General features: G+C 47.2%; 1 protein-coding gene across 2 annotated transcripts in view; it reads right to left on the bottom strand.

The window, feature by feature from the left end:
- Positions 1-17,421, bottom strand: part of RASGEF1C (RasGEF domain family member 1C) — an 81,895-nt gene that overhangs the window by 61,407 nt on the left and 3,067 nt on the right. Inside the window, exon 1 of one of the 2 annotated variants that reach the window (XM_068162812.1) lies at positions 7,133-7,199. The exons of the other annotated variant lie outside the window; for it this stretch is intronic. Within the exon in view, the coding sequence (XP_068018913.1) occupies positions 7,133-7,174 (42 nt within the window). The 5' untranslated portion in view covers positions 7,175-7,199. Of the gene's footprint in view, positions 1-7,132; positions 7,200-17,421 lie in introns of those variants that run through there. 2 annotated transcript variants of the gene reach the window in all.

Here is a 17,421-nt window from a genome sequence, read left to right as displayed (position 1 = left end):
CCTATAGGACAGAGAGCTGTTTATTCCAAGGTACACAGCAACCACCATTGTTTTGGTTAATAAGCATTCAAAGCCTGTCCTGTTTTGAGTTCCAGAATTACTTTCACTAGTGAGTTTACACAACATACATAATTACATTTCCATGAATACAAGCCCCACTTCCTGTCGTGCCTTTACATTCCAACAAACAGCTCAGTGATACATAAATGCATGTCTGAGGGACAGCAAGTCCCTGAGAGCCTTGGGTGCATCCTTACAGGAAGGAGGTTTGCCCACAGCATGGTCAACAGCAACTGCACCTGCCAGGAGAAGCAAACACCACTGTTCTGAGAAGGTACACGTGGCTTTCTGTGTGCAGCTGTGAAGCCCAGGGGAAGCACCATATGCTGCTGGATTTCTCCTGAGTGCTCTCAAAAGCTGCTGTGGAAGGGGCTGGGACAGTCCCTGCTCACAGCTCTGCATGAACACGAGTGCTCTTCCACAGGTGAGGTTTCCAGCAGCATTGCAGCCAGGTATGCATTGAAGTTACCTACTCCAGTGCTTCCAGATGCACTTGTGGATTTTCCCAAGTGTCTGCATGCTTCACACCCTCTGGATTCCCAAACATCCCACCAGGATAGCACTGGACAAACAGGGACAGAGGAAAGGCACATTCTCCAAACATTTCAGACACTGCAGAAGTTATCAGGGAGATCTCAGTGAAGGAAACATAAGCTGAGCTTCACCTCCACATCCTGCTCGTGCCAGCTGGAAAAAGGACAGGAGAGAGAGCAAACAAAAATCACATGCTTGTGGCTTTCTCCCAATGACTCCAGCTCAGCGCACCGGCAGGCTCCAGGCTGGGCTGCCGACTGCCACCCCAGCTCCAAGAGCCAAACCCTCTTTGCTCCTCCCAGCCTGTGCACACTCAGGGTGCCTGGCAAGGCCTGCAGGCTGTTTCTGTTCTCACCTAAACCGAAACATGAAGGAACCTCACAACCTCAAAGTTACAGGGTGGCAAAGATGGTGCAAGTTTCCCTCTCCTGGCTGAAGCCTTGGGTCACGCCAGCCAGTGCTGCATTATGCACATCTCCAACTGCTCCAGCTCTGCATTAGCATTCTGGAGCAAGCCTTATCCTCCTGCCTGAGAGACCAGCCCCTGCTTTACATAAATCTTTAATGAACTGCTCTGCCTCAAGCACCGATGCCTGCGAACAAAAGGCAGAGTTGAAGGAAAACATGGTTTTACCTCCAAAAAAAACCAGAGCAGCTCTACAGAGAGCACATGGAAATTACACTTGCTACAGCCCTCTGGGATCCCTGAAGCACCACTAAAGAGAAGGTAGAGCTTCAAGAAGAGTGAGGAGCTGGGAACTGTTGTCAGTACTCTCCAGGAAGGTGGGAGGAGAGCTGTTTAACTGTGGTGCATGCTAACCCGTGGCAGGACTGATCCACACGTGTCTGGCCGAGGCTGGCATCAAGTGCTCCGCAGCAGTGGAACAGGCATCCCTCTGACCAGCCAACAGTAAAACGCTGAGGTGTAAAAACACACACACACACACACACACAAGTCTATCAACTTTATATTCCCTCTGGGATTCTGAGTGCTTCTGGTTAGTGCTGTCAAGTGTCTGAAGCGTTTCTTTCACAAATGCAAAGGCTGTAAATGTCCACCTCCCCCCACAACTGACACCGGCTAGAAACGAGAATAGAAACTGAGACTGCACCATTGTGAATCAGGACTAGGAAAGGTGCTTTTAAGATAAAGCCAGCTACCATGAAACTAAAACTGCAGGGGCTGGCAATGCCCTGCAGGACAGGTACAGTCCTGATGCAACACAGTGACCAGGGGATGTTAGAAGTCCTGCAGACAGCAGTGCAAAGACATCAGGCACTTAGGGCTTCATACTCTAACACCTGATCGATGCTTTCCCAAGCAGCCTACAGGAGTTGAGGCATGGATCTTCCATTAATCTAAATGGAAAATGTTTGTTTAAATCCCCAAGACTGCCTTGAAAAAGAAGCATTTCAGCTTCAGGATCTGCACTGAATGCCTAAATGCTCATTTTTAATACTCAGATCTGCATGCAGGCCCTGGGTTGGTAAATCAGTTAAACGTGTGCGTCAAAACACAGCAGCCAACAAGGCTACTCTTGGGCTCAGAATGATGTAAACAAGCACATGTCCCATCCAGCAGAGGTAGAGCTGCTCACATGGCTCTGTGTTTAGCTGAAGAGGTGCCTAAAACCTGCAAGTCCCATAGCATTAACACACTTATTCTTAAAAAACTGGGGCTAAAAGCAGTGTCAGAGATCTGCTCTGAGCCAGACTTGGTGTCCTGGAGACATCAGGCACTTGTGCACCTTGGCTTCCCACACATAATCTGGGCTCCCAGGCTGGGGGTTGTGAACTAAGCTTCACAAACTGGACCCAGCTAAACTTTTTGTTGGGTTTTGGGTTATTTTTTTCCCCCCTCCAAATATCCCTTTAGTTTTTGTGAGCAGCAGGAGTCCTGGACTAGGTTTTCTGTATCACAGAAACAGATACCGTGAGGATTAAAAATACAGCAAGAAAAAATCCTCCAAATCCCCAAACCACTAACAGTAACATGGAGCAGAACAAACCCTTCTCCTCAGCTGGATTTCAAGTATACAAACTACAGAAGGCTTGGGCAATTCAAATTATCTTGAGTTCCAGATGCCCTTACCTTAGAATGACAGCACTGGAGCGGAATGAAGTTCAAGAGCTTGAGGGAGCCAAGTGCCCAAAGATGGACAGGGGGTTGTTACACCACCCCTTTGGGATGAGGCATTTTGGGAAGGTTCATCATAAACACCTGGACCTAACCTCTGGCTTGGGAACTGAAACCCCTGAAAGTGTGGAAGAATTTGGATCCCTTAATCTGCTTCCTGCTTACCTTGATCAGAGTCTGACGATAAACTAACGACTTCACGCGCACAACTTGTTAGCTTTTCAAAGCCAAGCTGCTGTTTGTGGCTGTATTATGACACTCAGAACTCAGTGATAACCAGAGAAAAGCTCAGCAGTTTCTGTTTGCAGGCACACTGAAGGTAAGCAGTAAGTAGGTAAGAGAGCAGTTGGATGTTAAACACAGTCTGGTGTGACCATACGTAGAGTGTGAAGGAGGGATCCGGTTCTCCCACCACTGCCTGGTGCTCTCCTTGCACAGACAGCAGCTGGCAGAGAGGTGGAGTGAGTTTGTTCAATCTGCTGATCTGGCAGAAAATTAACACACCAAGAGGTAAAAAAACCCAAACCCTCCAAGGGCTGCTCCGGCCCTGATCAAACGCTGCCCACAGGATGAGCCCAGGGAGTCCACTCCCTTCAGCAACACAACCTGCAAACCTGGAGGCAAGGGAGAGGAGGCAGACGCACAGCTGCCAAAGAGCAAGGCGGCTGTTCCTTCTGGCAGCAGTTCATGGGCTGGCTGAGACCTTCAAGCCATGCTCCTGGTGAGAAAGTGGCATCCAGCACATCTAGGGGAGTTGTGGAGTTTTGGGGCTAGCCAGCTGACAAAGGCAGGCTTGCAGCGTGCACAGAAGTGGTGCTGGCTGAGATGTGTGCATAAAAACAGCACAGCATGTGGCTGGCAGTCTGCGTGATGCTTCCCCACAGCTGTGCCGAGGCACACTCACACGGAGGGCGCACATTTGGCCTCCCCTCTGTACAGCTGTAAGCCATTAAGTCCTGCCAAGCACAGAGGAATGCCATTTTTCATACCCAATCCCTCCCCACTCCCCAAAATTCTCCATTTATTTTTGTAACTTGGAAGGCAGAGCAAGTGAGAGGCAAGAGGACTCATCTCCCCGGTCCCTGCTCATGGTTAGGTGCCCAAAGGAAGGACTGCTTGAAGCAGGCTCATGCCAGTAGGTACCAGCCACAGTAGTTCACTGCTGGACAGCTACACAAACTTCCACCACCTTCCTTGGGTGGCTCTCACAGTCTGAGCTGTGTCCTCACTGTCAGACAACCCCAAGTGAAACACCCTTCTGCCTGGCACAGGTACTGCCAGCAGAGAGAAAGCCAGCTGCAGTATTTTCTGCAGGGCATTATTCATGTTCTCTCTGGTGAGTTTATTACCCTGGCTCTTCTGCAGGCAAGCACCTTTGGGACCCACATCCTCCCAAACATAGAGACCCCTACTCCCACACTGCAGCAAGAAGAAAATGTATGTGACCAGGTTCTCCGAGTCACAGCACACCCTGCACAAAGACTGGGCTTTCCTTGAGCTCCTTTGTGTGAGTGACAGCATTATTTTCAGAAGGAGGGAAAAAAAAAAAGAGCAAGCTCATTTTAATCCTTCTGAGTAATTCCACTGATTGGAGCCACCAGTAGATTGCTCCTTGGCTCACTGATTACTCTCAATGTGAATAATTGCATTACTAAATTAGACCTGCTCAGGCACCACTGAAGACAAGTCAGAGCTGCCAGGGATGGCAGAAGCAGTGCACCACCTGTATGAGGGCTTCTCAAGCACCCTGACTCCAGAAGGTAGTCCAAGAGCTGACCTCCAGAAGGTCTGCAGCTCATCTGCTTTTCCCTCTGGCTGTACCTTGCTCATGAGCGGATGGGTCACTTCATGCCATGGTCCCAGACATGAATTTAGTATGCATGACAGTGTTCCTGAGGGCACTGCCTACATGGAGCAATGCTAAACATGCTGACAAAGGCAAGGGAAGTGACCTGGAAATGACAAAGTGAAGCAAGGCAAGGAACAAAGATGAGCTGGCCAAGGAGAAATGTTTGCATGGTTGTATCAATAAAGCCCACAGTGAGTTTGTCTGCTCCAGTCTGTGCAGCACAGGCATTGTTAGGTGCCTCTGCTTTGGGCAAAAGCTCTGGAGACTGGCAGCCAGATTAATCTGGTGCTGCCCAGGCGTGGTGGGGGCTGCACATGGAAGAGAAAAGCTGCTTCGGTTTTACACCACGTAGAATATGACGTTGAAGGGCAGAGCCTCGCTGTCCTGAGCACAGTAACAGCTCCCTGGCAGCAAGCACAGAGCTGCCACATGATTCTGGGCAGCTTAGACTGTAATTCTCCAAGCTGAGGTCTCCTGCCTAATGAGAAGCTGCAGAAAAAATTACTTTTAGTAAGCAGGAGTCACTTGTAAAAATCAGAGTTCTACTCTACAAAACCTCAAGAGCTGCTTTTCCTGATAGATGGTGTGAAAAAAACATCACAAGAGAAGAAACTTCCCTTAAATTGGTGCCAGTTAATGGATGAGATTTGGTAAAAGGGTGCATTTCCTGCACAACAAACTCCAGGCTTCCACTTCCCAAGTACATGATGCTAAAGTGGCCAAAGGTCTGTTCCTCTGGGAGAAGAGATTGCCCACTGGAGGGTTCACACTAAAACGAGGATTCCAAGAGGATCTTCATCCAGGAATACAGGCAGGGCATGTGCAAGTGGTGACCACCTAACTCTGTAGTCACTCTGACATCTCCTAAAGGAATCAGCACACAGATTTAGCACTCAGTAGCCAAAGAAAGCACAGAGCCTGGATCTGTTGTTTATGCAACAGCACAGGTGACAGGGATGAGCTCCTGGGGCAGGTGTATGCTCTGCACCTTGCACTACCCTGCCCAGACATCACATCTCTCAGCCCTCCCCAGTAACCTGGGACCACAGTGCACTTCTGTTTAGCAGTGAACTGCACTGGAACTGGGGTGTCTGAGGCAGCTGAGCATTTGGGCTGCATTATGGGGTATGGACAGGTCAGGGGCAGCATCCTCAGCACTATGCAGAAGCCCATGGTGGACTTGGGCATTGGCATCCAGTGGGTGAGGGCACAGCTTGAGCAGAAGATAGTGGTGGAGACCACAAAAGGCACACATGCACTTCACACTGGGGGACACAGGCATGGAAGCTTTCTGTCACAGCCCCCCAGACAATCTAAAGCTGCTGAGGGATGGCAAGGCTGTCACTACGTCAAGAGAGACCAGTCACAAAAGCAGTGGGGTTCATAAGGACTCTTCCCAGCTCAACCTGTAACGCTCCCAAACACCATCTCCTCCAAATCCCTCCCAAAACACTGCCTCCAACAAGCTTTATTCCAGCAGGATTCTCAGCCCAGAAGGCATGCTCACCAGCAGCTCACACAGGGGGCTCCTAGGCAGGCAAGTCATTTAGGATAGACACCATCCTGACCACACACTCCAAGTGTCCATCCCCTAGGCCAGTTGATTATAAGCCTTAGCAAACTATGTGCTACTGCCACAGATTATTCAAGTTATTCTCTGCAATAATAAGCATCAACCTTGCTTCCTTAGGAACACCTCTGAGCCTTCTCCCTGCAAACAGCCAAAGTCAACTCACCAGGATGCCAAAACTCTTGACTTTCATTATGGTAAATTATTCACAGCATGAGTGTCACTTCAGCAGTGTAGAATTCCTTGCCATTATAAATATTTTCATATCATGACTTTCCTTCTCTTATACCTGTGGAGCCTTAGACCACACTGGTTTCTTCACCTTTGGACTGTGCACAGCTGCTCTCACACAGAGGACAGTCCCTAACTTAGTGGAACAGAGCAAGACTCACAAGAGCCTTCTCTGCCTTCAGAAAGCAGCATTCCTTTCTCACAGCACTTTCAGTGATTTTTGGCATTCCCTGCAATAATTCTGCCTTTCCTACCCAAAGAGCAATCTGCACACACCCTCCACCCTCAGTATCATCAATACATTGATGCAGAAGTGAATGCCTCGCAGTACATCTCCTTATTGCCTTAATACCCTGACTTCTCCCTATGCTTGTTTGAACTAAATCCATTCTAAACCTTCACTACATTTCTGTACCAATGATTTCCAATCCCCAGGCTTTGCCACTGCCAATTACACACATGCATGCACATACCTACATGTGCATCTTCTGTTAATACTTTAAGTGATACTTGAATCCTTTAAGAGTCTCTTCAAGGCCTTCTCCTATTTTCCCCACAATGCTGTTTAGGCTTCCCAGTTAACCCCAGGTAGCATCAGCATTGCCTCATGCTCTTACAACAGCCATCACACACAGGACCACGTCAGCCATGCACTCATCTTTTCATATGCAAGTGAAATCCTGGCTTGCTTTTAACCATGTTTGTGCTTATCTAGGGAAGAAAAGTGTTAGTTATTCACAGCTCCACTTACCCACATCTGTGTTGGTAGTGCAGCACAGGAGTGCTGAGCCATGCTATGGGAAGCATCACTTTTTCTTCTGTGGCCTGTCATGGCCACTGCTACCAGTTAGCACAGACTTTGCACACTAATGGAATGGCCAGGGCTGTGCAGCAGCAGGACAGAAGGGAGGTATGCAGTGGCAGCTGGGACACATCACGTCCCCAATCTCCTATAACATGCCACCCCCAAAATAGTAGCAGGGAGGAGCTTTGCTTTCTATTTCCAAGCCTGTCTTCACCATCCCGAGGCATGGACACGGGCAGCAGATTAACCCGCCACAGACAGGATACCACTGAAGTGTACCAAGGGCTTATCTTCCCTACAGCTTGTGCCAAAACAGCTAGGAAAACAAAGTGGAGGAGGAGACTTAAGCATCTGGATGTTCCTCATAACCTCAGCCTTCAAAGCAGCTACCTGTACATCTATGAAGTCTTCAGGACCATACTGGTTCTTACCTATGGGTGGTAAAAGGAAAGCAAGAGCAGAGAAGTGCCTTCCACAAGCCCCAGCTGCCTGGTTATTCATGAACGTGTTTGACTTCTCACTCTGGGTGGTTTTGAAATTGAAGCCATCTGCAGTGTCCTGTTTGGGAAAGCATTTCCTAATATGCTTTTCTCCATTGGGATAAACGCAACATTGCTGTGCTCTGGTTAAAAACTGAGCCTTCTTCCTGATCAAAGGGTCTGGATCTTCTGTGCTGCACAGAACGCCACAGGAATGAGCTGAAACGTTACAATGGCTTGAGACAGAAAAGAAGTATAAAAATTGAAGTTAATATTCCTCAAGGAATGAGATTAAAGATATTATGTTCCACCCTGCTTGAAACATCACAGCAATTCCCATCTGCACTAATAAAAATAAATCAGAAGCTGCTCTCCCATGCATTAAAATTACCTCTTCATGCAACAGTCACAGTGTTTCTGAGCCCTACGTGCCCTTTGCAGCTCCTGCCACAAATAGAGCTGAATTCAGGGACTGCTGTGTGCTCGCATTTATTACACCAACCCTTTCCAGAGAGGGATATTGTCATGTACAAAATGCAGTGTGGGCAGCTAGAGGAAAGCATCCAGCACTGAGTAAAGACTCAGAGCTTACGAGAGGAAAATAATTAGAGCCAAAAGACCAAAAAAAGCAACAATCCTATGGCGTGACACCAACTGCTGGGTGACCAGCAGAGCCCTGTTTGGAGCACTCCTGTCACCCAGGCACAAATTAAGGACTTCACAAGCAGTCCCAGTGTCTGCAGCTCAGCCTCTCACAAAGATGCTCGTTTGCAGAGCAGGGTACAACTGGCTGTTAGACAGGAGAAGCTCAATATTCACTGACCAAAAGAGCCCCCAGTTTGTGCCGCTGCCTGCAGTACAAATCACCTGCCCGGAGGTTTTGTCAGTCCCCTGACCTGCTGATGGGTGCATGGAGACTCAGGGACAGTGCATCAGCACTCCCAGCCCTCAGCCAGGCTGCTGAACTTAGCCACAGCCCAAAACCCCAGGAACCACAACTGCTTTTTGAGCAGGGCAAATAGAAAATGCTGGAAAGACAAAAGGTTACAACTCAAATTGGTGTGCAGCAACTTCTCCTGGCAATGGCTCACCCTTCAAAGAAGAGCCACACGAAAAAGAGAAAGTGCAGAGGGCAGCTGCACGTTGGGAGATTTACTCCAAGCCCTCCCAGGGAGCCCACAGCAGGTTTGCAAGTGAATGCTTCTCTTTCGCAGCCCAGGTCAGTAACACATTCAGCTGTGCTGAAGCAACGTTGTCAGGCTCTCAGATTTAAGGAGCTAATACAGTGAAGGCTCAGGGACCATTTAAGGCTCAGGGTCCAGATACAATAAAACCAGGCAAGACAGAAGCTGCTGCTTCCTTGCTCTTGACTGTCAGTCAAACCTGTTGCTGTATTGAATGGGAAGGGTACAGCACAAGGACTTCAGAGGAAAGGGTGCCTGGGATAACCTTCTCCTCAGCCCTCCTGAGGCATGCACACATGACCCAAACCCTAACCCAGCTTCCCTCTGATCACCCCTGCTCTTCTGGCTCAGGAAAACAAACCCTGCTCTGACCACCAATGCAAACAGCTGCATTCAGCTGCGGGAGACACCAGCTGTACAAGAGTTCACTCTAGCCAACACTGTCAGGTGAGTCTAAGTTGATGAAGAGGTCAAAGATGACCTTTCTTAGACTCTCCTGTGTCTACATTTCTACTGCTGAGCTCCACACTAAGTCTTGGAAACATGCAGAGGATCAATAACTACTCAGGTATGGTACAGACCCAATACTGCATAGGCTGTCAACAAATCTTTCCAGTCCCTGGAAGCCATGCAGAAAAGCTCTTCATAGCCATCCACCTGGTTCCTGTAAGCACTCAATCCCACAGGTCCTGCAGGAAAATCCAAGCCTGCAAACTGGAAAGGCTCATATCCGTCTTTCTGGAAGCACATGGGCTGGCCTGCTCCCCCAGTGCTGCTGAGGCTCGCACTCACACCTTTTCTCCCTCCACTGCATGCCTGCAAATGCTCTGCTTGAGACACAGCTCTGTCACAGAGGTCTTGTCACCACCTTCCAAATAACTCATGTGAATGTCTCACATTTTTCAAGGGGTGCCATAAAGCGTGGGGCTGCACAGGCCAAGCACTGACATATTTCACTAATACAATCCAGCAGCAGCACATGGAGGATATTTACACACAACTCTTCATCACTCCCTGTGAAAGGTAAACGATGCTTTGGGTGCAATGGTGACTTGTGCTGACAGCATCTTTGTTTTCATGAAAGAAATATCAGTGGTGGTGTGCAAATCTAACTCCTGAGCACAGATTCCTCTGGTCCTGTTGTAGGAAAACAAACAAACAAACAAACACTCTCTTCTTCCCCGGATTTTACTCTCATTCATCTTCCAAACCGGCCTTGCTAGTTACTTGGCACAGTAATTGGTTGAAATCAGAAGATACATATAAATAAAAGTCAGATAGTGACTAAATGAGTCTTGAAACACAAGTTTCCATGATTTAAAAGTCAGCTCCTTGACCTACTTTCATCATCTTAAGGTCAAATACTTCTTAATGAGGAAATGAGTGATCCTGCTCATTAGTGCAGGGCTAACACTAGGCAAAGATCCCTGCCTGCCCTGCTCTGCTCCAGCATTGCCAGGCCCAGAAAGCAGCAAGATTTCAGATGTCTCTGTCTAATTAAGACTTCCTAATTGCTGCTTTACAAATTGGGGGTGGAATGGCTTTGTGGTGATTTTAGCTGTTGACAAACAATTATTAAGTTGAAGGCAGCATTAATTCCTTCTTGCTCTGCTGAGGAAAGCCAGCCTGCTCAACCTCAAGTGAGAGAAACCAAAACTCATCAGAGCGGTGCAGTATGCACGCGGCAGCGCCGCAGGCGGAACCCCCAGAAAGCAGCAGTGCAGGGTCAGCAGCGAGGATCACTTCAGCACTCCCAGCCTAAGCTGGTAGCATATCACAACCTCAAGTCTTTGCAGTTGTGCTTGCTTTGCTCACTGACAGAGATTAGCTCTAGACAAGTCCCCTAATCTCCCTGTCCCTCCATTTCCGCCTCTCACAAGTGGATAGCAGCCTGACTCCAACATGGAAGGCTGCCTTGATAAAAGCACTAATTAATGCCAGACACTCCACCCAGCAAGGGAGATAATAGAAGTCATTTATTTTCCTTCCTAAATAAAAAAAAAAATAAATTAAAACTTCTAGTTAGAAATCCACTGGCAGAAAACTCTGCAAGACCCTGGGACCTGATCTAATTAAATCAATGAGAATGATATCATTAATTTATGAGAAAGCTCAAACAAACAGGAAATTGTTTGTATTGACCAGCATACAAAAATCCTTTCATCTGCTGAGAGCAAATGGATTTTTATCATTCTTAGCCCTGCAGAGGACTCTCTACCTCTGCCTACCGAACATCCCTTGCAGTCCAGCTGCACCTCTGCTGCTCATTTGTCATCTCGGTGCGCTATTTGCTCCGCAGGACACAGATCATCTTACACAAAGCAGTTGTCATGCACCTTCCCAGCCCTTACCAGTGCAAGCACTTCACACATTCCTCTCCACACGTGCTCATAAAACCCACTTGCCATAAGAGGTTTTAAATGGGGGTTGTCAGAACATCAAGATAGAAGTTGTGCAAGACAGAGCCTCGGATTCCTTGTGCTGCTTGTTGAGACATCCATACGCACAGCCCCAGAGAATAGGGTTTTCTTTCCACAACATACCACTGAGGTATTTGGAAAAGGCTTGCAAAGGGGAAAAAAAAGCCTGCCAGGAGGGGAGGCAAGACACAACAATCTTCAAAGGAAACTTCCTGCACGTAAAAGCCTACAAAAAGCAAAACCTGGCTGTCAATAACAGAAACCATTAGGAAGTGATCGAAAGCAGCTTGGAAATCCTGTTTAGGTGGTTGGTTGATCACCTCCTTTAAGATACAAGCACTTGGCAGGCTGTTTATAGCTCCTGGGGTCCCCTACCCAAGCATAGCAGGCCACACTGCTCTCAGTGAAGAACACACATTTTGAGCAATTCCAGTGGACACGAACAGCTCACAGGACTGATCTCAGTCTAACTGATTTCGGAGAACTTCAGAGGCAATACTCAAGACAAGCGCTCTCAAAGCCACTCAAACCTTTCCTAGAGCTGCTGTTGCATAGATAGCAACTGCTGATTTATTGACTCACAAGTGCTGTGGATCAAGCCTTAGTATTTCCTCATATTTCTGCTGAAATTGGTCTTTAATGGTCCAGTTCAACTCCCATTAATGAGGAAGGAAGGACACCTACTTTCTTTAATGGAGCTGATTGAAGTAGCAGCAGTAAGCATCCAGCCAGGAAAAATAAAGCATTTCATAGAAGCATAGAATCAATAAGGTTGGAAAAGACCTCAGAGGTCATCAAGTCCAACCTGTCACCGGACATTTGGATCGAGTTGTCTTACTGGCTGTATGTATCTGATATGAAAACTTCAGACCTAGGGCTACAACACAGAAATGATACTGCTGTTCCCAAATATATATTAAAAGCCCAAACATGCTTAGAAGTGGAAACCCACCTCTCATTTACTTAGGTGTAATTCAGAAGCAACCCTGGTGAAGCCAGGGCAGCTCTGGGAACATAAATACGCAGTGGCAGGGAAATCCAGCCTCCTATCCACATCACACATTCCATGTTTCTTTCTATCCCATAGGAATCCACCAAGTTTAGGTGCTTATCATCAAAAACTTCATTCTAACTACCTCCATTTCGAGGTGGTGGAGTCACTGTCATTGGAGGTGTTCAGGAGGAGACTTGATGGGGTGCTTGGTGCCATGGGTTAGTTGATTAGATGGGTTGGATTGGTTGATAGGTTGGACGCAATGATCTTGAAGGTCTCTTCCAACCTGGTCTATTCTATTCTATGTTTTGCTAATAATCTACACTCCCACATACTCCTGTGGGCCTACACAACCCTGTGGCATATGCTTCCAGGCCCCACAGCACATCAGCTGGCAAATAACAAGCTTCCTGAAATGACCTAATGACAGGTAATAACTGTGCCACAAAGGACAAAAAGGTTGTTACCCAGCTCTTCAAGGTAATCCAAAAGATCAAATTTTCATTAGGAGCATCACTAATGGGCACAGGGTTCTCATGTGATCTATTTGTTTTTAAGAAATGCCTGGTATCAGATACTGAAGTTGTGCTAGAAAACAAAACCCAGCCCCAAACCAGCAGTTGAAAGCACACACTGCAGCCTGGCAGCTTATGAATGAAATGCTCTGTAGGTGTTTGTGTACATTTATAATTTACTAGACCACGCTCCCAACAAATGAAACAACTGCAAGTGACAAGCTGATGCTCTCCCAGCTGTGTGCACTGTGTAATGATATCTTCTACCAGGGCTTAGCCAGCCTCACAGCCAGCCTCTCATTTGGGAGACAAAGATCCAAAGGATCCAAATCATCTCCAGCAACCCAGTAACGAAAGGCAGCGACTCTGCCTTTATGAAGTGTGTATTTGCTGCTGTTGCACAGCCATACACACCAAACATCTGGAGTGCTACCTGACACATGCACATGCCAGGAAGGAAAGCACAAATCCAGTCCCTGGTGTGCATGACAAGTACACACGGCTTGCACTGACAGTCTCCACAGAGCCTGCAAGGAACAGAAATCTCCTCCAGGTCTTGGCACAACAGCAGCTAACCTTGTCCTCCAGCAGTGCTCAGAGATGGGGAGCACTAATTGCACCTCTCCCTCCATCTCTTCTCCTTGGAGCAAGGCAGAAAACACCAGTGGACACTGCTCCTTAGCCAGGACACACATCATGGCCTGTTACTTGTTCTCACCTCTCCCATGCTGCATGCCCGAGGCACAGCTGGTTCAGCTACACCAAAGCTCACCCTTGTATCTTGAAAGAGAAGGGTCCCATCTCACTTTGCTCTGCTCCAGACTTTGCTTTCACCCTGCATCCAAATGTTTGCAAAAACCATTGCTAATCTCACACAGAGGCTGATGCTCACAGCTCCTGTAGGACCCACTGAGTACACCTTGCATCTCCTCTGTGTTCTGGCTTCAGTACACCTACAGTTCCCTGGCAGCAATCCAGGGATGGCCACTGAGCCCTGCTGCTTTCAGAGGGCATCTTCTTAAGCCCACAGGACAGAGCAAGGGACTGTGTGAAGTTGTTTCTGAAGCCTGCTCTATTGGCTGACTGCTGTACCCCTGCATGTTCCACATTCCTATGTCCCCTCCTGGGCTCCAGCCCTGCAGAAAGCATCCAGCCTTTTGCCAGCACCAACGAGGACCACTGCAATTTCTTGCACTTGTGGCTCTCTTTATCTGCTTTAATTTGGGGAAGATATGTGGAACATAAACCCCAAGCCCAGATGACCAGGCTGTACGTGGTATATGATGTTTATCTATACACACTGGAACAAACTATATATACACATTCAAAACTGCTGTGATCAGGAAATGAGCCATGAAATGTGTAAGCAATGGCACATTAATAATCAGTTTTATAGCTTAAGTGAGAATCTCAGGAATTTCACAGCCAGAGACTTTTAAATAGGTCAAAAAATGTGGCAATCACACTTAATGATCACACTGTGATACGCACTGCATCAGACAGAGCTAGGAGCGAGGAAACCTGAGCAGGATGGATACAAACTGCTTGCACGTTTCAGAAAGCATTTAACGAACCTGAAGTGGATTTTATACCAAAACACACAGCCCAGGCAAGAAGCTTTTTGCTTTTGGTCCTGCTCTTCTCAAATGAGCTGCAACACTCCATATGATCACAGAGACCAAATGCTGGGGGCCTCCATATCTCCCCATTTAGCTGGCGCTGAAGATTACCAAAGGCTCCAGATTTGACCACTTAAAACTAGTGGGCATTTAGTGGTGGCAAGAAAGCCTTTCCCAGTGAAGGAAGAGGGTTTATTATTGCACTTGCTCATGCACAGTTCACCCCAGGCAGGCTGAGCTAACACACATTCCTGGCTACCAGCATTTTGATTCCTTTTGAACAAAAGAGCAAGAATCAACAGAGCGATCACAGCAATCTTCTGTGCTCCAAAACGCAGAAACTCTTCCCAATCTTTCTAAGTCTAAGACACGTGCTTACGCTCCCTTTACACCATCCTGATTTTAGGTACACTAAACTTGATGGAAAAACTGTAGAAAGAATTAGGATTTCAGCAAAATACACTCGCTGCTAATTAAGCCTTTCATGCTGCAGAGACCTAACCAAAAAGGTAAAGCAAGTGAAAACACAGAGCAGCGGTATTCTGTGGAAACAAAGTCAGTGTTTGTCTGCTGTGAAAGTACAAAGTCAGCAGGGGAGACTGCTTGGAAGCTTATAAGAAAGCAGGAGAGAAATGTTTTGGGTTTTTATTTTTCTCCTATTTTTTTTTCCTCCAGTCAAACTTGGCTGCTTCTAAAAAACAAAGCAAGGCAAAAGATGAAAGGCCTTCTTTTCTGAAGCCACAGATGAAGAATACAAAGAATATTAATGACTAACAAGTCTGTCTGTAAATGCCATGAGCTAGGCTGTAGTAGGGACAAAAAGAAGAACAGCACTGCCATTAACTAATGAAGTTTCTGATTTAAGGGAGCGGTGATGAAGGCTGCTCGGGTCATTTATGGGAAGGAGTGTTAGCACAGAAGACCACAGATTCCCTATGGAGGACAAAAGGGAAGTGGGAGGGATGCCATGATACACAGGCATAAGGTGAGGGTGGTTGTGGTTCATTCACAAAGCACGCAGGGGCAGTAACTTCCCAACGAGGGCTGGGCTGTGCCTGCCACGTGTCCGTACGCACAGGTTCTCCGGGCACACACCCTGCGGGAAACTCCGGCACTGGTACAGATCTGTCACCTGCCTTATGTCACACAACACTGGACACTGATGAGTCACATTTCCTAAAGGAAAACTCCAAAACACACGGAAGCTTGCCCTTGTCATGGTTATTTGACCCGGAATGAGCATGCCTGAAGGAGCAAGCCTGGACACTACAGCTCCCCAGGACCCCGACATCCCGCAGCGGTCCAGGAGGTTCTTATTGAGGGACGGCAGAGCAGCAAACGGAGGCAGGCGCCAGCCTCTCACCTCTGTGCTGCCCTGTGACAAGTGCTGCCCTGCAAGATCAGCACAAAGCACTTTTCCTCTGCGTTTGAAGTTTGCCCATTCTCTTTTGAGAAATTCTTTCAGCTTAAGGAAATGAAGCAAAACAAAACCAGGCAGAAAAGAAAACAACTTGGAGCCAGAAGTGACACTATGCAGGCTTCACATTTGCAAACTGATTCATTTGCCAGCTCATAGGCACACACCTAGCACATCTATATTTATATGCATGGGCTCAGGCTCTCTGCTCTGTAGAGGCATTCTGAGCATTTTCAAATCAGTGAGAAATCACTGCATTTACAGGTGAAAAAAGAGAGAAAACCCCCTTTTTCTCTAAGCTGTGATCATTCAGGTTATAGAAGTCTTGAGGCAGCAGCTCTCCTTCCAATACCCAGCAAGGCCAAACCAGGATGGATACAAAATTCTCTCTGAGACTCTTTCCCTTGATATAGGCCACTGCTCATTCCTGCAGCCAGACTGCTTGCTGGATTGGAGTCTGATCCAGTAGATGATAGAAGCCTTTGTGTTGGGATGGAAATGTGGGGAGGGTTGTGATCCTGTGAAGGATGGCAATGTTCAAGCAAGTACTGCCGGAGAGCTGTGCTGCTGCCTCTGCCTTATGGAGCTGGCAATCAAAGGCAGCAAGTTCAATGCCCAGCTTTGTCCACAACCCACAGCACATCACCAAACTCTCTTAGCATCTCCTTCTGGAAAATGGGGATAACAACACGTCTCAGCAGCATCACAGAGGTTTGTTAATGCTTGTAAGCACTTTGTAGATAAGGAACATCAAGACAGCAGTTAGCAGAGGGATTTGGGGCACAGACAAGCATAAATCCAAAGTGCTCATTTCATACACACTTTTTAGACAAGCCATAGCAGCAGATCAGCTGCCTGCCACTTAGCAGTTCTGGGCTCCATCCTCTCAACACACTCAACACTCTATCTGTGATTCAAAAATGAGTCCAGGGAGAATATTTACATGTTTTATGTTAATCACATGCTTAAATCCTCTGAAACTATAAAAAGGGTAAAAGAGAAAAATGTTCCCCAGCTCCAAAACAAATTCCCCAAAGTTATATTTAGGACATGAGCAAACATTTGACCAAGGCAAGACCTTCACTACACACCTGCTGAGCTTCTGCATCCCCAAAGAAGCCTGCAGATGGGAAAAGTGTTTTGTCTAAACAAAGTCACCCCAGACTTTTCTAACATAACCAAAAGCATGTTATTAGAAAGAGGATTTGAGCTACTATTCCACAGGCAGAGCAGATCTTCAGCAAGGAAATGAGAAAAAAATAGGTTACTAAATGTACTGAGGAACTCACCACACAGATTTGAACTTATGCTTAGGGATTCAGTATCAATTCCTTCATTTATTAGCTGCCCACTGGGAGAGAAAGAGTCTTCCTCAGAGGACATCCAGACCTCACCGTGTGCCTTGCAGCAGCCAGCAGCAGCAACAGCCAAAAAGCATCTTCTCCTAACTCTGTATCACAAAGCAAGACTAATCAAAAGGCATTGCCACCCCCCCTTAAAGCCTTATTCTTTTTAAGCACACACTGCTGACTCTCATTTTTGGCTAAGTGAAACATCTAACTTCTCAGATCCTGCTAAACTTCTGGCCTAGCTAATGTCTTGGGGCT

The sequence above is a fragment of the Melanerpes formicivorus genome, unplaced genomic scaffold (assembly GCF_026170545.1).
Source record: "Melanerpes formicivorus ecotype bairdi unplaced genomic scaffold, bMelFor1.0.p_v2 SCAF_2, whole genome shotgun sequence".
Taxonomy (NCBI): domain Eukaryota; kingdom Metazoa; phylum Chordata; class Aves; order Piciformes; family Picidae; genus Melanerpes; species Melanerpes formicivorus.
Note: the sequence above shows the minus strand (reverse complement) of the source record. Positions and strands in the feature narration are given on the sequence as shown.